The sequence below is a fragment of the Ornithorhynchus anatinus genome, chromosome 3 (genome assembly GCF_004115215.2).
Source record: "Ornithorhynchus anatinus isolate Pmale09 chromosome 3, mOrnAna1.pri.v4, whole genome shotgun sequence".
Classification (NCBI taxonomy): domain Eukaryota; kingdom Metazoa; phylum Chordata; class Mammalia; order Monotremata; family Ornithorhynchidae; genus Ornithorhynchus; species Ornithorhynchus anatinus.
Window position 1 is genome coordinate 48,593,969 of NC_041730.1, and position 20,188 is coordinate 48,614,156.

The window sequence follows — 20,188 nt, forward strand, 5'->3', positions numbered from 1 at the left end:
GCGAAGGGCATTTTCTCTCCGGTCTAAGGAAGGGGAATGCACACTGGCTCCAAGCCAGGCTTTCATATCCATCTTGGCCCTCTGCCTTGATCCACAACAAACATTCCCAGAGAGCTCTGCTGCTGGCCTGATGGCCTGTTGATCCTGCTGGCCCCTGAGCAAGAAGGAAGGGTTCTCCCAGTCTGGGCCCAGGCACACTATCCCCGGGGGAGCAGCTACATCATTTCCATCAGAGGCTGCACACAGAGATGACACACGTGACGTGACGGTATCTTACCGGCCAAAGCTTCTAAGGTTCCGAGGCACAAAATAAAAAGGGGAGCTGGCCTTCGAATCCTCCCTCCCTCTATCCCTTCCCCTCCCCTGCCTCCCTCCCTCCCTTCTCCTCTCCCTTCCTCCCTCTTTCCCTCCCCTCTCTCTTTCCTTCCCTCTTTCCCTCCCCTCAATCTGCTTTATCTGATAGACATGTCCTTCCTGTGAGCTGACTCAGACCAAACCTGGCTCACCCGCCGGGTCTCGGGCCTCGGGCCCTCCTGGGTCACTGGGATCGATTCCCGCCGCTGGGGGCTCATAGCCCACCACCAGGTCGATGGTTGCCTGGGGAGGAAACAGTTAGTTGGTGGCCGAGTCGATGCCAGCACCAAGAGCTTTCAAGGGCTCTGGATCCACTTCCCTCGGGTCGGGGCTTGGGACCCAAATTCGGGACAGGGTAGCGGCCAGGCTGACGACCCCTGGATGATCCTTCCGGGCAGAGCTCCGGGCCAAGAAGAGTAACGCTGGAGCCTAGGATTCCGTCACAGACTGGCGGTGGGTTGGGGGGCGTGGGGAGGGGGATTCCTAGTTAGTTTTGGACTAGCGTTCCTCTAGCTCCAGTGTTGTCCCTAACCCTGTGGCTGTAGGATTTGGGTCCGTGTTCACCCCCATCCCTTCAGTGTAGACTTCAATCCTGTCCCCTCTCAAACTGCCCCTCGGCCCAGGCCGGAAGCCTCTCCTTCTGACCGTCCCGGGCCAGTCAGAATGCCACTCTTCCCTGCCCTTCTCTGGCTCCGTCCCGTCTTCCCCAAACTGTGGCAGGCCGCCAGAAGAGAGTTCCGGCCACGGTTAACTCCGGATTACTCTGGGGCAGAAATCTGCTCTGTTTAGTGTTCCGATCCTGCTTGGCAACGCCATTCCTCTTTCGGGAGTTGGGAGAGTCACTGGTGGGTTTGGAAGGGAGATGCTGGGGTGGTGGAAGAAGGAGGGACTGAGATGCCAGGTTGCCTGGAAAAGACGGAAGAAGATTTGGGCAACGAAGAAGAGGACAAGGAGGAAGAGTGGATCTGGGGAGCTGGGGGCGGTGAGATCAACAAGGCAGCTTTCAGTTTCTGCATTTCCCCTGTGTTGTGGTTGTTTTTGCTGCCAAGGCTCCTGATTTGAAGGGTTCCCCGGGAGGGCCCAAGATCCCCCAAGGAGCTATCCTTACCCCGGTGTCCTGGCCCCGGTCCCCCAGCAGGGGGGTCAGCCTGTAGGGCAGGGATCGACTCTGGCCTCCTACCAGTTCCTTCAAGGTCACCGTCGCGCTCCCGATCAACCTGCCCATAGAAAGGAAACCAGCGTCCAAATCCGGGGTCCACCCATCTCGCCGGTCAGTTGTCGTCTACCGCGGCCTCACGGAATACCAGCTCCGAGGTCCCACACTGCTCAGGGCTCTACGGGCTTCCCTGCTCAGATACCCACCCCCTCCTCCCAGGTCCCTGGGGACTTGGGGAGGGGCATCTCGAACAAGCTTCAATCCTTCAGACTTTTTTCTTTATGGTATCTGCTAAGCATTTATTATGTGCCAAGCACTATACTAAGCCCTGGGTAGCCAGGCCATTGTTCTTGTCTGTCCGTCTCCCCCGATTAGACTGTAAGCCCGTCAAACGGCAGGGACTGTCTCTATCTGTTGCCAACTTGTTCATCCCAAGCGCTTAGTACAGTGCTCTGCACATAGTAAGCGCTCAATAAATACTATTGAATGAATGAATAGTCCTTGTCCCCCCTGGGGCTCACAGTCTTAATCCCCATTTTACAGATTGGGTAACTGAGGCACGGAGAAATGAAGTGACCTGCCCAAGGTCACACAGAAGTGTGGCCTAGTGATAAGAGCCGGGCTTGGGAGTCAGAGAACGTGGGTTCTAATCCTGACTCTTCCACTTGTCTGCTCTGTGACCTTGGGCAAGTCACTTCACTTCTCTGGGCCTCAGTTACCTCATCTGGAAATGGGGATTAATAATAATAATAATAATAATAATAATGTTGGTATTTGTTAAGCGCTTACTATGTGCAGAGAACTGTTCTAAGTGCTGGAGTAGATACAGGGTAATCAGCTTGCCCCACGTGAGGCTCATAGTCTCAATCCCCATTTTACAGATGAGGTAACTGAGGCACAGAGAAGTTAAGTGACTTGCCCACAGTCACACAGCTGACAAGTGGCAGAGTTGGGATTCGAATCTATGGCCTCTGACTCCCAAGCCCGGGCTCTTTCCACTGAGCCACGCTGCTTCTCTAGCCACACTGCTTCTCTGTGAGCCCCAAGTGGGGCAACCTGATTAACTTGCATCTACCCCAGTGTTAAGAACAGTGCTTGGCACATATTAAGCACTTAACAAATATCTTCATTCTTCTTCTCATCATCATTATTATTATTATTATTAATTGGTGGAGCCAGGATTAGAACTCAGGTCCTTCTGACTCCCAGGCCTGTGCTCTGCCCACTAAACCATGCAGTTCTCCCTACTACTAAGATGATAAAACCCCTGTGGGATAGGGACTGTGTCTGACCTGATTAACTTGAGAACTTAAGAACCAGAACTTAAGAATGCTTGACCACATAGTAAGCGCTTAACAAATACCATTCATTAGTAATAATGGCATTTGTTAAGCTCTTACTAGGTGCCAAGCACTGGTCTAAACGCTGAGGTGGATACAAGCAAATCGGGTCAGACACGGTCCCTGATCCCCATGGGGTTCATAGTCTCAACCCCCATTTTACAGATGAGATAACTGAGATATAGACAAGTGAAGTGACTTGTCCAAGGTCACACAGCAGACAAGTGGTGGAGATGGGATTAGAACCCACGACCATCTACCTCCCAGGACCGTGCTCTATCCTCAACACCATGCTCCTTCTCATAATCATGGTATTTGTTAAGCGCTTACTATGTGCCAGACACTGTTAAGCGCTGGGATGAATACAAGCAAATCGGATTGGACACTGTCCCTGTCCCGCATGGGACTCACAGCCTTAATCCCCATTTTACAGATGAGGTAACCGAGGCACAGAGAGGTTAAGTGGCTTGACTGAGGTCACACAGCAGACACATGGCGGAGCCGGAATTAGAACCCATGAGACTTTCTGACTCCCAGGCCCGGGATCTATAATAATAATAATAATGATGGTATTTGTTAAGTGCTTACTAAGTGTGAAGCACTGTTCTAAGCGCTGGGGTAGGTACAAGGTTATCATGTTGTCCCACATGGGGCTCACAGTCTTCATCCCCATTTTACAGATGAGGTAACCGAAGCACAGAGAAGTTAAGGTCACACAGCTGACAAGTGGCGGAGTCGGCATTAGAACCCAAGACCTCTGACTCCCAAGCCCGGGCTCTTTCCACTGAATCGCGCTGTCCATTCACCTGTCTGCTGACTTGTCTAACAGCCCGTCCACTGACCTGTCCAGCAACCCATCTGGTAGCCCGTCCGGCGGCCTTCTTGGCCACTTCAGTGACCCTCGTTCAGACCACGGGCTCTGCTTGGCGAAGAGCTTCTGCTCCAAGCAGAGGGTTTTCCGGCCCCGAGGGCACGCATCTCCCAGCGGGAAAAATACACCCGTTCTACATCAGGGATTACGGGTATTGCCCAACTAGGGGAGGTTCCCCACAGCTCCTTGCATTTCAAGCGAAATGACTCCAAAATGAAAAGTTTGGGGTTCAAATCCTAAATACGCTTTGCATCTGGCTGACACTGTCTCTCCTTCAGAAGCTTTTCCTTCCCCCTCAGGTCACAAGTCTGGCCCAGTCCAGCCCTGTCCCCCTCCGTCTCTTCCCCTCCCGCTTAGTCAGTTTGTTCAAAGACATACAGGAACACTTTAAATAGGGAATTTCAGAAAAATTTCCAGTGAAGAATACATATGTTTAGCCCTTTTTCAATTTTTAACATATTTTCATTCACCTTGAACTTGAAAATATATACACGTACATATACACATATATAACAGAAGTCACCGTACATATATACATATACACTTATACTATATATGTTCTCCATATTCAAAGAGGAGACCACTAATGGTGAAGTTCACATATGGGGGCATGCATGGCTGAAAAGGCCAGTGAGGGATTCTCCCTTGCAGGCCACACTGGGCAGGCAAAAAGGTTTTTCCTTGTTGTGTTGCTGTATTTAATGTTTGTAGTGCCTGGTGCCACTTTTTATTTTTCTTCCACTTGGACCTTTTGCTTCCCTTCTTCACGGTAATGAATCAAACAAGTTTTTCCTCAACAACTGACTCCTAGTTTTCTGCGGGGATGCAGCGTTTTCTGAGGCTTTATTTTACCATTGTCCCTAAAACGTTTCCTCTGCCCGCTTCGTTTTGGGATTCCCGATTTCCTCTCTGAAACTAAAACTATCTGGGAAACTTTGGACAGTGAGCTCCTTGTGGGAGGGATAGGGTCTATGAACTTTATGGTATTGCCTTACCCAAGTGCTTCGTAATAATAATGATCATTATTATGGTATTTGTTAAGCGCTTACTATGTGTGAAGCCCTGCTCTAAGCGCTGGGGTAGGTACGAGGTAATCAGGTTGTTCCCCATGGGGTTCACAGTCTTCATCCCCATTTTACAGATGAGGTAACTGAGATACAGAGAAGTTAAGTGACTGGTCCAAAGTCACACAGCCGATGAGTGGCGGAGCCGGAATTAAAACCCGTGACCTCCGACTCCCAAGCCCCGGCTCTTTTCACTAAGCCACGCTGCTTCTCTTAGTAGAGTACTCTACATGAGTAGGAGCTCAGTAAATACCAATGATTGATGGATTGTTTAAGGGTGTTGAAGACAGATTTTTTCTAGAACACCTGAGGAAGTAACAGCACAGAAGCCTGTATTTCTCATTTGAAAGGATAAATCAGCTGACGGTTTTTATTTAAAGAAAATATTAGACCTGTTTTCTATTTTTCATGATTTCAATCAATTAATTGTATTCATTGAGCACTTACTGTGTGCAGAGTACTGGACTAAGCACTTGGGAGAGTGCAATACAACAGAGTTTGTAGACAGGTTCCCTGCCCACCACAAGTTTACAATCCGGGAAATTTGATTTGAATCTGGTTTGAATTATTTATTCTTCTCTCATAACTGCAATTCATTTTCTTGTGTTGATAATTTGCGCAGAGTTATATCCCAGTCTGGATAATTAGACTAAAGTCCAAATTTTTTAATTACAATGCAAATCGGCTCCAGTCAGTTTCTCGGAGTTTCTCTCCCAGTCCCCTATGCCTCCCCAATCCTCCCCGCAACTGGAAGACTTGAAGGATCCCAGGGATCAAAGGGCGGAATGATGGTAAAGGGAGACAAGGACCTACCTGTTCTGTCCAATCGTCTCAAAGTCCTTCACGGTGACCAGGAGGGCTGAGGAAGTGGTCAGGGGAACCCCTCGCAGATCAAACTCCAAAACCTGTGCACAGGAAGCACAGAGGCTGTCAACCAGGGTTGGCCACTGGAGAGGGTCGAGGGAAGGGAGGGGTGCCAACTGAGCCAAAAATGGCAGCCGGGGGGGCTGGTGCACCAGAGTTCAGGAGGTGTGATCCTGGAGACAATATTTTAACCAGGACAGGCAGTGAACCGCTCAAATGACAATAACCAGATCGATTCAAGCAAAACTCAAATAGCAAATAGCAAATACCACGTAAAAACTCCTCACTATTGGCTCTAAAGCTCTCCGTCACCTTGCTTCCTCTTACCTCACCTCCCTCCCTCTCCTTCTCCAGCCCAGCCCGCACACTCTGCTCCTCTGCAGCCGCTCACCTCCTCACTGGGCCTCGTCCTCGCCTGTCCCGCCATCCACCCTGGCCCACGTCCTACCTCTGACCTGGAATGCCCTTCCACCTCACATCTGCCAAACTAGCACACTTCCTCCCTTCAAAGTCCTACTGAAAGCTCACCTCCTCCAGGAGGCTTTCCCAGACTAAGCCCCCTTTTCCCCTGCTCCCCCTCCCCATCACCCCGACTCGCTCCCTTTGCTCTACTCCCCCCATCCCACAGCACTTGTGTATATATGTACATATTTATGATTATAATTCTATTTATTTTTAATAATGATGTGTATACATTATTAGGAACTTACAGTCTAGTGAGGGAGGCATAGAGTAGGATAAATTAGAGGTAGGAAAAGAAACAGAGTTTAAAGATCTGTACCTAAGTGCTTGGGGAGAGTGGGGGGAGAGGTGATGATAATAATGATAATTATGGTATTCGTTAAGTGCTTACTATGTGCCAAGCACCGTTCTAAGTGCTGGAGTAGATACAAGGTAATCAGGTTGTCCCACATGGGGCTCACAGTCTTAATCCCCATTTTCCAGATGAGGTGACTGAGGCACAGGGAAATGAAGTGACTTGCCCAAGGTCACACAGCTGCTAAGTGGCGGAGGCAGGATTAGAAGCCACGACCTCTGACTCCCAAGCCCGGGCTCCTTCCACTGAGCCACGCTGCTTCTCTCCTCCTAGTACAGTTCAAGCTTTGGGCTGTTTGAGAGGCTCCCTCTCTTCCACTTCCCTGTGAGCACCACACCCTCTCCTCCACCTAGGGTGAGAACGAAGATCAGGTTCACAACGGGCATTTGAGACGGGCATAACTTGAAGAGAGGGTAGAGATGAAGGCTTGCAGGGTTAAGAAAATGAGCAGGAGGAAGAAAAGAGGTAAATCAAGGCAGGAGAGAGGAAGTAGGAGGGTGGAGAAAGAAAAAGCAAACGAGGAGAGCAAAATTCATCGGGAGCAGGTGGGAAGAGTTGGGATGGGGAATCCAGGGACCTCCAGGAGAGCAGGGGGTAGGGCAGAGGAGGAGAAGGGGACAGGGACGTGGGCGAAAGAGGTGTGTGACATTCCCAGAGCGTTTCTGTAGAAAGATAATCCGGGCAGCAGAGTGAAGTATAGACAGAAGTGGGGAGAGACAGGCTATCAAGCCCCTACCCCTGAAACCCAGTCCCCAAATTCCCGGCTTAAATGCCAGTATAATCCCTCCTTCCCTCCTTTCCTTGCTGCACAGATTTCCTCCCTGGTCATGCCCAAGAAGAGACCCAGTGCGGTCATTCGAAACTCAAACAAAGCTGAGAGGGTACATCACCTCATTCCAGAATGGGTTGAGCTCATTATCGATCTTCTTCGTTTTTTTCTTTTCATCTGCAAATGGAACACAAGAGAAGATGTTTTCCTATATAGGAAGAAGAACACCGCCAGGTGTCGAATTAATACTTCCATCCTTCTCAGAGCTGGATCACTTCCTGTCCTCACTCAAGCCCCAGTGAGTCGGATGACAGTCAGGAACCTGCAGGTCTGGACACAGCGGACCCGGGAGGGATGGTGGAATGACCTGGAACACTCAGAGTCCACATCCTAATTGTCTGGGGTCGGCAAATTCACAGTGTCAAAGGTTCTGATCCGGCCGGGGGGTTCCACTTGAGACTGAGATGGGAACGAGTTGGGGGAAAGATGGCTGTCCCCTGGGCTGGCGAACGGGGCTCTCTCCTTGTCCCTGGCCCCAGAGAGGGGACCCCGGCACCTCTGGGAGGTGGGTCAGGGTAGCCCCTGGGCCTCCATGTGGCCCTTTCCATCCAGCTCTCCATTGCCACTACTAGTAGGATGGGGCCCTGGGCAAGAGACAAGCCCCAGGTCTTAAAGGCCCAAATGAACAGCCAACCGGTAGCCATTGGTGCAAGCTGATTCTGCCCAATAATAATAATAGCAGTGATAGTACAATCCCTGGCACAAAATAAGTGCTTGACAAGTACTAAGTCCTTGGGTGGATACCAGCCGATCTAGTTGGACACGGTCCCTGTCCCTCGGGGAGCTCACAGTCTCAACCCCCATTTTACAGATGAGGTAACTGAGGCACAGAGAAGTGAAGCGACTACCCCACGGTCACCCAACAGACAAGGGGTAGAGCCGGGATTCGAACCCATCAAGTTCTGTGGTACGAGCCAACTGGCTGGAGAACCTGCGGGCCCGTCGTTGGCTACCTCGGGCACGCTTTGGCTCAGGGGCAGGGATGGGTCTGTGCCCAGCCCTCGCCATCAGGCCAACGAGGACCAGAGAGACGTTAAATAAATAGAAATACAAATAATAATAATGATCGTGACATTTGCTAAGCACTTACCATGCGTGAAGCACTGTTAAGGAGCTGGGGAAGCTCCTTAAATAAGAGCATGTATTTTAGCCCCATTTAAAGATCAATCAATCTATCCTATTCATTAAGCACCTACTGTGTGCAAAGCATTGTACTAAGAATTTCAGAGAAGATAGCAGAACAGATTTGGTAGTCACGTTCCCTGCCCACAATGAGCTTACGGTGCAAAGATGCAGAAACAGAGACATGGGCCCCAGGTGCCTTCCCCATGGGTTAGTCACATCTCCTCCAAGAGCTCTTCCCCGACTTTTTCCCTATTCACCCTCCTTCCTATTCACCTCCCCTTCTGTGTCGCCTCTGTACTCTGTCCGTACCTGTCAAGCACTTGATATTCACCCCAGGCCTAGCACTTACGTACATATCCTTATACTCTCCCATTTCTTTTATCCGTAATTTAACTTAATGTCCATTTCCCCCTCCCTACTGTGTGTTTTTTGTAAGTAGGGACTATGGTGAGCAAGAGTGACTCCATCTTGTACCGCAGAGGCCATTTTCTAAGACACTATTATTTGATGACCCCGGGAGCAACAAGGTCGAAGGAAGAATTGGAGGAGAAACTGTACTATCCTGCTGAAAAGTTCTGAGGAGGTCCTGAATGGCTGAGGAGAAACGGAATTATTTTGCAGAGGAGTTCCAGGAGGCTCTGAATCACCCTGCTGCTCAAGAGAAAGACCGCCGGAGAGAAAGACAGCCGTGGGGTAGGCACGGGGAGGGAAGGTAAGCCATTTCCCCCCCGACTCCATCTCCTCCCGGGGCTTCTCCCGGAACGGAGCTGAAGACGGCAGGAAATCGTGAGCAACCCCCTCGGCGTTTCCCCGACCTTGACTTGAACCAGGATGACATGCGCGGGTGGCCGGACTCCTTGTACTCCTCCAATGTGGGATCGTCTTCACGAAACTTGGGGAAAACCTGATGGATCGGTAACTACAGGTGTTGAAATTTGTGTGTGTGAATGTGTGTGCGCATCTCCCGCCTGTTTTTAGTAGGTTAAGTATGAAATAAAGCTTTCTGCTGTACACAGTGGTGATTTGCTTCACTTTGACCTTGACATTGTAATTGAGCGCCTGATATCAGGGGGAGACAAAATCCCCGGAGACAGGGCTCATAGCTCGAGCGCCAGATATTAAGGGGGGACAATCCCGGTGACAGGCTCATGACAGGGATTGTATCTACCAGTCACCTCTGTTTTTGGTACCGTACCCTCCCAAGCACTTAATACGTTGTTCTGCACCCAGTAAGCATTCAATAAATACCACTGATTGATAAAAGTGGGCGATTGGAAGCGGTCGAAAATGTGAAATAAATAGCAGGAGAGTAGGAGGGGCTGGAGGGGTAGATTTGGGCAACTTTATCAACGAAAAGCTTCCCGGTAGAGTGTGTTTTGTGAGAGAAGTGTGGGTCCCAGAATAGAGCTTTATGGGATATCAAACGTGAGGCGGTTCAAAGGCGGACAGAGAACTGGAAAACGAGACTGAGACTGAGAAAGAGCGGTCAGAGAGTAAGGGGGAGAATCAGGTGAGAACCGTGTGGGCCAAACCAAGATCAGATAGCGTTTCCAGAAGGAGGAGGATAGTAAACACTGTCAAAAGCAGCTGAGGTACTCGACTAGGTTTTTGATTGAGTACAATCTACCGATCCACTGAAGAGAAAAAGCATTTCATTTGTTCTCTCCCCCTCCTCCTACCACTCCCCTCCCGCCCCCACCAGCCAAGCAAGCCAGCCCTTGTGACATAGCCTTTGTGATGTATGTCCTGGCCAGCCTAGGATTCTGACCCCGCAAGGATCAGGACTCACTTGCTCATCTGTTCATGATGACTGAAAGCTTTCCCCTGCTAGAGCTCCTTCTTAATGTGATTGCCCTTCTTCTGCTGCTGTGGCTGCTGGTCCAGCGGATCCGGAATAGCCACAGAGCGGACCATGTATGGAAAGACCAAAGCTACCTTTGGGTAGGTACCGCTAATGAAACCCACCCCTTGGGAGAAAGGCCAGGGCCGGGGGTTTGGGGATAGAGGAAGCTGAGCCGTCCAGTTTGTTCCCTATTCGGGCCCAAGTGTCATTACTGGCCTGGAATGTGGGGGGACGGGGACTGTGTTCCCGGCAAGGCAGGCCAGGGTTGCGGAGAAGGAGAAGAAGAGGGAAAGAAGTTTTGATGATTTTGGTCCTGGCAGAGAGACCCAAGCCCCGGCTAACTCGACCATTTCCTTCCTGTCTTTCAGACTCTGCACAGGTCCTGGTGGAAGCGCAGAGCTGCAAGAGGTACGATCCTCCCTCTTCCCACTGGGGCCAGGCCCCAGGGCCCGAGACCCAGTCACCGGGATAGCCAACCGGAAGCTCCCTTCCAACCGGATAGCCAGCCTTCCCAGTGGATCCCTGGGGTGGGATGGCCTTAACTCTCCCGGAGATGAAAAGAGGGCCCAGAGTCCCTGGGCTGTTGGGGGAAGAGCCTTCGGGCACATCCTCCATGTGAATCCCAGGGCAGAGCAGACCCCACTCCTCCCCCAGATCCCAAGGATCAGGACTCCCTTGCTCATCTGGGGATCGGGCTGACTGAAAGCTTTCCCCCAACGGAGCCCTTTCTTAGTATCATTGCCTTTCTTCTGCCACTGTGGCTGCTGGTTTCGTGGATGCGGAATAGCAGACACCATATGGAAAGACCAAAGCTACCTCTGGGTAGGGACCGTTAATGAAACTCTTGTTCTTTCGGTCCTAGCTCAGAGAGCCTCCTGGGACAACGATGCAGAGCCGCAAGAGGTCCTGTCCATCCTGCAGAGGTGATCCAGCCCCTCAGGGTCGCCCGAGACCTAGAGGCTCCTCCCAGAATGTGTCGAGGGAAGGGGGGGGACGGTTGTTACCGGGAAGGGGGGTGTGGTGAGGGGCTCTGGGAGAAGATACTCCTGATTCCAGTTAGGCCAAGCCAGTTCTCTCTTCTCAATCTATAGGGGTGAGGTTCCCTCTAATTCCTGGCCATTATGAAATCAAATCTGGAGCTGTTCTTAGGAGATGAGAATCAGGAGGGGGAGAAGTCGAAACTGAATCATTTTTAGGGTTCCTGGCAAGAGGGAACCTACTAGCGGAGAACCTCGAAGCTGACAATCGGGAGCTAGGCTATTATATGAAAGGCGACGGGAACCATGGATGAAGGGAGCGTGAGGCTGCAAATGGCAGGCCGAGGAGCTGATCCTGGTGTTGTCTGGAGGGGAAGTCGAATGGAGAGAGAGGCTGGGGGCAGGGAGGACAGCTGTTAGAGCAGCTCAGCTGGAGGGGTATGAGGTTAGACGTCGGGATGGTGATTATCAGTGGGGAGAGGAAGGAGAAGGTCTGTGATGATTCCAAGTTGACTAAGCCTGTGGGACAGAGTAGACGGGAGCACTATTGACCATGACGGGAACATTAGAAAGAGGAGACGGTCTAGGAGGGAAGATGTGGAGGCCACCTCTTCCAGGGTGAGTTTAAGGTTCCAGAAGGTTATCTACAGGTCACTGAAAAGCAGTCGAGGGGTCCATGTAGGAGAAATAGGGTGGGAAGTCACCTCCAGAAAGGGCGAGAAGGGTGGGAATTGGAAGTTCTTCCCAAGAGAGAGAAGTCGGGGGAAGTAGAAGCTCAGACAACCCAGAATAGAGCCCTCTGGGACAACTTCGGTCAGAAGATGAGACGAGGAAGGGGAGCTGGCTAGCCACATTGAGAAGGAGCAATCAGGATGGCAGTGAGAAATATCCTGTCTCTGTGAAACCCAGTCCGGGAGGAGTTTCTGAGAGTCCCGAATGGCCAACTGTGTTGACCACGGCAGAAATGGCAAGGAGCAGGGGGAGGCCACAGGTCAGACAGAGTGAGAAAACTGAGTGTGAGGGCCCACAGTACATTGGATGGAAGGAAGGGAGGCAACGGGTCTCTACAGCCGGTTGGGGGCAGTGAGAGCCGAAGGGGAGGGCTGAGGCGGGCGGGTGGGTCCTGCACAAGCAAGGTACGGTGAGAGTTTGGACCGCCATTATCTGAGGCCCATTTCCTTCCACAGTGTAGGATGGACATTCAATGAAGACCGCCTGCGGCGCTTGCTGGGAGACACCCCAGCCTGCAGCGCCCTGATCACGGAGGCCAAGAGCCTGTTCTCCAGGGAAGGCCCGTCCCACCCGGAGTCCCAGCCCTCCTCCTCTCACGGGCACCCGAAAAGAGGCCCTCGACGTCCCAAGGAGCAATCCCTGGGATTTGACAGAGCTTATTCCTCCTCCTCTTCTCCTTCTTTTTACCCATCCTTCTCCTCTTGCTCCTGCTCTTCCTCCTCATTTTACCCATCCTCCTCCTCCTATTTTTCCATGTCCCCCACCCGGAGTCCCCGCAGTGTGGCAGACCCCCTGCCTCCCTCTGCGGCCCCCCGTGACGAAGCGGGGATGGAACACCAGCACGAAGTCATCAAACAGTCCCTGGAGCTGCAAGTGCTGGAAAACACCCTCCGGAAGCAAGAGGATCTGGCCCGGGAGTTGCGAGAGGCTCCGATTCTTGTGTCGGCCAAGGAGGATGGAGGCCAAGAGAGCAGAGAGAAGACCCTGTGCCTTAAGCCCAGCCACATCTCCGGGAAACACGGGTGGCTGCCATCCAACATCCAAGATCCTATCACCCTACTGGAGGTCAACGTCAGGCAGAAATATCTGGCGTTCCTCCTGGGCCTGCATGATTTCCATTAGACCTCCAACTCCACCCCTGGGAGAGGAAGGCGGAGCCGACCCAGCCCCAGTCCCAGTCCCCCACCCAGAGGGGGCATGGACGCTGGAGGAGACCTACCCATCTGTCTGCACCCAGGCACTAACACCTGGGCCGGGGAGAGCCCGCAGCTATCATCTTGCCTACTCCGGCCCACCTCTCCTGGGGCCGCGGCTGTAACGGTGCCAGGCTCCGTCTCTTCTGCCCCTTCCTGCCCATGGCCCCCTCTGATCCTGCTTCCCCCCAACCCTGGGGGGCCTCCTGTTCCAGACCTCTCCCCATGCCCTTCCTCTGTCCCTATAATAAAGTTATCTCATAGGTTTGTTTGCCTCTCTCCTTCATTAAACAGAGGCGGGATTGTCAGTTTCTTTTGCCTCCCGTCGCCACCAGGAGGGTGTAACTAGGAGGATCGACGGGGCGAGGGGTTACCGGTAGGTGGTGGAAGAGTGAGCCGTGGGCAGTACGGCACCGACAAGCCGTCTCAGTGAGGCCTGGAGCCAGACAGCGCTAAGTCCCGTGAGGAGCAGGTGGGTGCTCCCATTGACAGACCCTGGGAGCGAGACCACAGTCTCTGCCTTCTGGTCTGGGCTGCCTGGAGCAAGCACCAGAGAGAACAGCCCACCCCTGGGCCTGAACATGACATAATAATAAAACCTCAGTTTCCCAAAACGCTTTTATTGCCAAAGCGCTCTCGCAATAATGAGCTCGTTTCAGCCCTAACGACAACCCAGTGAGGTAGATAGGTAGGCAGAAGGCAGTTATTATCCCCATTTTATAGATAGAGAAATTGAGGTGAAGAGAAGTGAGTCGCCCAAGGTCACGTGGCAGGTTAGCATTCGTTTGTTCAATTCAATGAATCGTATTTATTGAGCGCTTACTGCGTGCAGAGCACTGTCCTAAGTGCTCGGGAGAGTACAATGTAACAACAGACACATTCCCCTGCCCACTAGGAGTTTACAGTCTAGAGGGAGAGACAGACATTGATATACATAAATTACAAATATGCATTACCCTTCCCCTCCTCAGGCTTGTGCTCAAGGTCAGAGAGGTGAGTCTCGCCCGGTCTCTAACCCAAGAGTTCCCTGCATAGAGCCTTCGTTGCCTCGGGGCATCCCCAGGTGGCTTCTAACATGCAGCCCCGCCCAAAGGAGGTTCTTCCTCATTGTCCCTTCCCCTCCCTGGCACCAAACCAACGTCCGGATTGAGCCTCGCTGAGGGGAGGGAGATTCAAGCTGCCATGTTACCCTGCTATCCAAGATGACCCCGCAGCGCAGAGAGGCCCACCTCGAGGCCCAGAGCAGAGAGGCCCACCCACGACTCTAAGATGGTGGATCAGGCCACGAGGCGGAGATCAACTGACCGTTGGAGGAGGGACCAAGAGCGATGAACGATGAACGGAGACCGTTAGAGAACGAGGGATGCTAGCATCTTGCTCAACAGCCAGTGAGAAGTCCCGGAACCTGACGGACAGCGCGGGGACCAATGAGGATTCGCTCCTGTGGGAGCATCTTCGGGAGGGCCAAGGGGACCTGTCTTGGTCAGCCAGGGGCGGCCTGAGGCAAAGGAAAGAGGCCCGTCCGCAGTCTGTGGACCGCTCTGTCCGCGGCTCTCTATGTTCCTAGATCGGTGGTGGTGTGTTGGGCCCTCCCTGGAGGGCATGGAATTAAAATAGCAAGTTGGGATCTTTGTGTTCTCTACCCTACATCTCTCAGGGAGCAGTAGCATCATGTACACAAGTGCTGTGGGACTGGGAGGGGGGATGAATTAAGGGAGCAAGACAGGACCACACAGAGGGGAGTGGGAGAAGAGGAAGGGAGGGCCTAATCAGGGAAGACCTCTTGGAGGAGATACGCCTTCAATAAGGTTTTGAAGTGGGGGAGGGCAACCGTCTGTCTGATTCGAGGAGGGAGGGCATTCCAGGCCTCCAGCCAGGCCCGAGAGGTAAGATAGACGAGATCGAGGTACAGGGAGAAGGTTGGCACTAGAGAAGCAAAGTGCACGGGCTGGGCTGTAGTAGGACCGTAGCGAGGTGAGGTAGGAGGGGGCAAGGTGATTGAAAGCTGCAAAGCTAATGGTGAGGAGTTTTTCTTTGATGCGGAGGAGTTCCTTGAGGAGTGGGGAAACATGACCTGAACGTTTGTGTAGAAAAATGATCCAGGCAGCAGATTGGAGTGTGGCCTGGAGTGGGGAGAGACAGGAGGCTGGGAGGTCAGCCAGGAGGCTGATACAGTAATCAAGGCGGGAGGGGATAAGTGATTGTATTCAAGTGGTAGCGGAAAGAGCGGATTGTAGCCATGTTGTGAAGGTGGGATTTAGTGATGGATTCAATATGTGGGTTGAATGAGAGAGGAAAACGCCAGGGTTCCGGGCTTGTGAGACAGGAAGGATGGTAGTGTCATCTACGGTGATGGGAAAGTCACGGGGACGACAGGATTCAGGGGGGAAGGTGAGTTCTGTTTTGGACATGTGAAGCTTGAGGTGAAAGGGAGGACATCCAGGTAGAGGAAAGGGGAAATGCGAGACAGCAGAGAGGGAGAGAGATCAGGGCTGGAGGTGTAGATTTGGGTATCGTCCTTGCAGAGGTGGTAGTTGAAGCCATGGGAGCGAATGAGTTCTCCAAGAGAGTGGGTGTAAGTGGAGAATAGAGGGGGACGGGGACCCAGACCTGAACCTTGAGGGACTCCCACTCCATTCATTCATTCAATAATATTTATTGAGCGCTTACTATGTGCCGAGCGCTTGGACTCCATAACTGTGGGAGGCAGAGGAGGAGTCCACCAAGGAGATTGAGAATGAACAGCCAGAGAGATAAGAGAATCAGAAGAGGACAGAGTCAGTGAACCAAGTTTGGATAAGGTTTCCAGGAGACACCGAGAGGTCACGGAGGATTAAGATTAGTCCGCCAGACCCGTAGGACTCTGGGGTCTGTCTTTACTTTGCTTTTGTGTCTCTATTGCGAAGGAATTAGTAGTATTTATCAGCGTGGCTCAGTGGAAAGAGCACGGGCTGGGGAGGCAGAGGGCGTGGGTTCAGATCCCGGCTCCGCCGCGTGTCAGCTGTGTGACTTTGGGAAAGTCACCTCACTTCTCTGTGCCTCAGTCCCCTCATCTGTAAAATGGGCATTAAGACCGGGAGCCCCAGGTGGGACAACCTGATCACCTTGTGCCCTCCCCAGCCCTTAGAACAGTGCTTTGCACATAGTAAGCGCTTAACAAATGCCATCATTAAACTCTTGGGAGCCTACAGTATAGTAGATGCAATCCCTCCCCTCAAGCATCTGATAATCTAGCAGGAAAGATATCCTAAAATAAATTACAAATAAGGGGAAGCAACCAAGTATAAAGAGGTGTACAAAAATTCTTATTTGTGGGTAGGGGATGACTATGCAGTGCTTAAGTAATAATGATGATGGCATTTTTTAAGCACTTTACTGTGTCCCAAGCAATGTTTTAAGTGCTGGGGGGGGGAGGGCGGTGTAGTACAAGGTAATCAGGTTGTCCCACATGGGGCTCACAGTCTTAATACCCATTTTACAGATGAGGTCACTGAGGCACAGAGAAGTGAAGTGACTTGCCCCAAGTCACACAGCTGACAAGTGGCAGAGTGGAATTAGAACCCATGACCTGTGACTCCCAAGCCCCGGCTCTTTCCACTGAGCCACAGAACTGCTGGAATGGCAGTAGTGGGGGAGGAAGGGAGTGAAACTAAAATTTGTTCAGGCCCCACATATGCTAAGCATCAACATTTTGGATGGAGCCTCTTCCCGCTCTGAAGCACATAAGGAATCACCACACCATTTTTTTTCCTAACTGCAGACTGCAGTTACATTCCCGGGAAGGGGACTTTGGTCACCAAGGATTTGATCATTTTTTCTTCAAAATTTCTATCTAGTTTCCTCCGTAGTGTACAAGAGCCTCCTTGTGTTCCCCTCAGGTATCCCAATAGGCGGAGAACGTGACTATTGTTGCCTTGTCCTCTCCCAAGCGCTTAGTACAGTGCTCTGCACACAGTAAGTGCTCAATAAATCCGACTGAATGAATAAATGAACAGTTTTGCGTCTTTCCCAACCTCAGGGCTTCCAGCTGCAGGGTAGAACTATGAATCCCACTGGCCGACGACGGGAAGAGGAAAAGGAGACTCCCTCCTTCAGGCCACTCTGGTTTCCACACTCCAGCTGACCTTGAGTTCCTTTCCACTTCCATGATCATCCAAATCCATGCCAGAGCTCCTTCATGACTCCTAGGATAAATTCCACCGTACTAAACCTACTACATTCACAGGATCCTTCCTGGGACTTTCAAACAATCTTTCTAAAATATTGGAGTGGGTTTGCAAAGGGACCCATCAGAGAGTGAGTGGTCAAAGATGGCAGGAAGGAAAGAGGAATGGGCAAAGGTGTTTTTGTCATTATTATTATTATTATCCTGGTACTTTTAAACACTTTTTACGGGCCAACCACCCATCCAACTGCGCATCAGACAGAAACTCCTCACCATCGGCTTTGAAGTACTCCATTGCCCTGCCCCCACCTATCTCACCTCACCACGCTTTTACGACAACTCAGCCCTCACGCTTCACTCCTCTATTGCTAACCTTCTCACTGTACCTCGATCGCGTCTGTCTCACCAACAACTTCTCATCCACGACCCGCCTCTGGCCTGGAACACCCTCCTTCCTCATATCTGACAATGACTCTCCTCCCCTTCCAAGACTTATTGAAGGAACCTCTCCCCTAAGAGACCTCCCCTGACAAAGCCCAACTTTCCTCTTCTCCCACTCCCTTCTGTGTCACCCTGACTTGCTCCCTTTATTCATCCCCCCTCCCAGCCCCACAGTACTTAATGTAACTATCTGTAATTTATTTATATTATTGTCTGTCACCCACTCTAGACTGTAAGCTCTTTGTGGGCAGGGAATCTGTCTGTTTATTGTTGCATTTTACTCTCCCATGTGTTTAGTACACATTAAGCGCTCAGTAAACATGATTGAGCGGGGTAGATACAAGATGATCAGATTGGACATAGTCCCTGCCCTACAGTCTAAAAAAGGGGGAGTAGGACTGAATCCCCATTTTATAGATGAGGAAACTGAGGCACAGAGAAGTTTAGTGACTTGCCCAAGGGACAGAGTTGGGCTTAGAACCCAGATCCCCTGCCCTAACACCCAGGCTCTTTCCAAGTAGGATAGGGGAGGAGGAATGGAGAGAAAGGTGCAGGAGGAAGGGGCAGATTTTGTAAACAGGAGAGGGAATCTCTTGAGAGCTGGATGAGGAGGATGAGAGAGTCGGATATGGGGGAGGTGGAGATATTTAGGAATTTGAGTCAGGTGGATTTAATTTTTTCAACCAGGTAGTTGGCAAGTTCATCGGGGTGAGTGGGGAATGGGGACATTGGGAATTTGAGGCGGGAGCTAATGGCCTGGAGTATTTGGAGCAGACCCTGTGCAAGGAAGTAACTGGGAAAAAGTAGCATCGCTGAGCCAAGGCGAGGACGGGGCTAGAGCAGGGAAAGATGAATTTGTAGGCCTTTTCGAGGAGCTGCGAGGGAATGCATATCCACACTCATATGCACCCACTAAGACACAAACACGTTTCCACGTAAAATATCTCAGAAGCAGGGTGGCTCAGTGCAAAGAGCCCAGGCTTGGGAGTCAGAGGTCATGGGTTCGAATCCCAGCTCTGCCACTTGTCAGCTGTGTGACTGTGGGCAAGTCACAACTTCTCTGGGCCTCAGTTACCTCATCTGTAAAATGGGGATTAACTACAAGCTTCGGGACAACCTGATTACCTTGTATCTACTCTAGCGCTTAGAACAGTGCTCTGCACATAGTAATTGCTTAACAAATACCAATATCATCATCATCATCATTATCTTCTGAAACTTAACCCAGAAATATGTCAGTATACTATCTTCGATTCTTTTTCGATGAACTGGGAATGAACCAAACCTCATCCTTCCTCAGCTCTCCACTTCACCTCGAAGACTGGGCAACAGTGCCAGCTAAGAGCCTCAGATTAAATACAGGAAACTCATGGTCAGTGGAGTCCAGGCTCTGTTTCCAAGGAAAGAAAGGAAATAGTTTCACCCAGAAAGTGGGAACGGATTTGGAGGTGGGGTCCATTGTGGGCTGAGGCACTTCACAGTTCCCGGAGCATTTCCGGACAGACAACTGAACTCCTTTTTGTTTTTGACGTTCTGATTGCAGGAAGGAGATTTCATCGCTTGCCAGCTGTCAGTTTTCAATCTCTTTCCATTTGCTTTTAGAAACATCCCAAGGTTGGTCCCCTGGACCTTGGCCATCCTGCGCTCCAGAGTTGGTCGCCGAGCCCAGGGGGAGAAAGCCCTCTCCAGCCTGAGTACCATGGAGAGGGAAGTCCCATCCGGCTGGTGCACCAGGTGGGGGGTGAGGGGGCGAGTCCCTTTCAGCCTGAGGACCATGGGGTGTGGGGGGTAGGCCCCTCCAGCCTGTGCTCTCCATGAGAGAGAGCCCCTTCCACCCTGAATACCGGATATTCCCCCTTATAGGGGGAGACCCCCTCTAGGTTGAGTATCATACGGAAGAGAGAGGCTCCTCCGGCCTGGAAAGCAGGAGGAAGAACTTTTCTCCTTCATCCTGAGCATGCGCTCAGGCCGGGGTGAGGGGTGGGGGCCCTTGGCCTTATGGGCCTGGCATCAGTGACCTGTCAAGTTTCATTCCTCCCTGAAGATTAGTTTATATAAGGATTCTGGGAATGCCGGAAAATGTTTGCCTTGGCTCTGCGATGTGAGGAGGGGTGGGGGCAGGGGAGAAAAGGGAAGTGTTGTGGGGCGGAGCGGGTTGCGTAGACCCAGACCTGCCTGTGTAGACCACCCCCCTTCACCTGCTGCCCCCTCTTCACCCCCTCCCGGCCGCAGGACCCCCCGTTCTTTCTCCCTCCCTCTGCCCGGCCCGAGGTTGTTGTCGGAAGCAAGGTCCTCTTTGCTCGGGCCATGGAAGGTGGGGGAGGGTCTGCGGGGGACTGTAAGCCCCTTGTGGGCTGGGATTGTCTCTCTTTATTGCTGAATTGTACTTTCCAAGGGCTTAGTACGGTACTCTGCAC

The 20,188-nt window shown here is 51.7% G+C and overlaps 2 protein-coding genes across 4 annotated transcripts in view; one reads left to right on the plus strand and one right to left on the minus strand.

Annotated features, from left to right (window-relative positions):
* The window catches only part of MYOF (myoferlin), a 119,102-nt gene that overhangs the window by 78,628 nt on the left and 20,286 nt on the right, over positions 1-20,188 (minus strand). For both annotated transcript variants that reach the window (XM_029059922.2, XM_029059919.2), the window contains exons 2-5: positions 7,357-7,412; positions 5,599-5,690; positions 1,463-1,571; positions 507-597 (exon numbers count right to left, since the gene is read on the minus strand). In XM_029059922.2, coding sequence (XP_028915755.1) covers positions 507-597; positions 1,463-1,571; positions 5,599-5,690; positions 7,357-7,412 — 348 coding nt within the window. The remainder of the gene's footprint in view (positions 1-506; positions 598-1,462; positions 1,572-5,598; positions 5,691-7,356; positions 7,413-20,188) is intronic.
* On the plus strand, positions 10,186-13,432 carry LOC103165044. Of its 2 annotated transcripts, none has more exons than XM_039911476.1 (4): positions 10,186-10,361; positions 10,632-10,671; positions 11,126-11,186; positions 12,428-13,432. In XM_039911476.1, the coding sequence occupies exons 1-4, from the start codon at positions 10,224-10,226 to the stop codon at positions 13,092-13,094; spliced, it is 906 nt and encodes a 301-aa protein (XP_039767410.1). In that variant the 5' UTR covers positions 10,186-10,223; the 3' UTR covers positions 13,095-13,432. The 2 variants fall into 2 exon arrangements, with proteins under 2 accessions (XP_039767410.1, XP_028915756.1); XM_029059923.2 differs by having other exon boundaries at positions 12,433-13,432.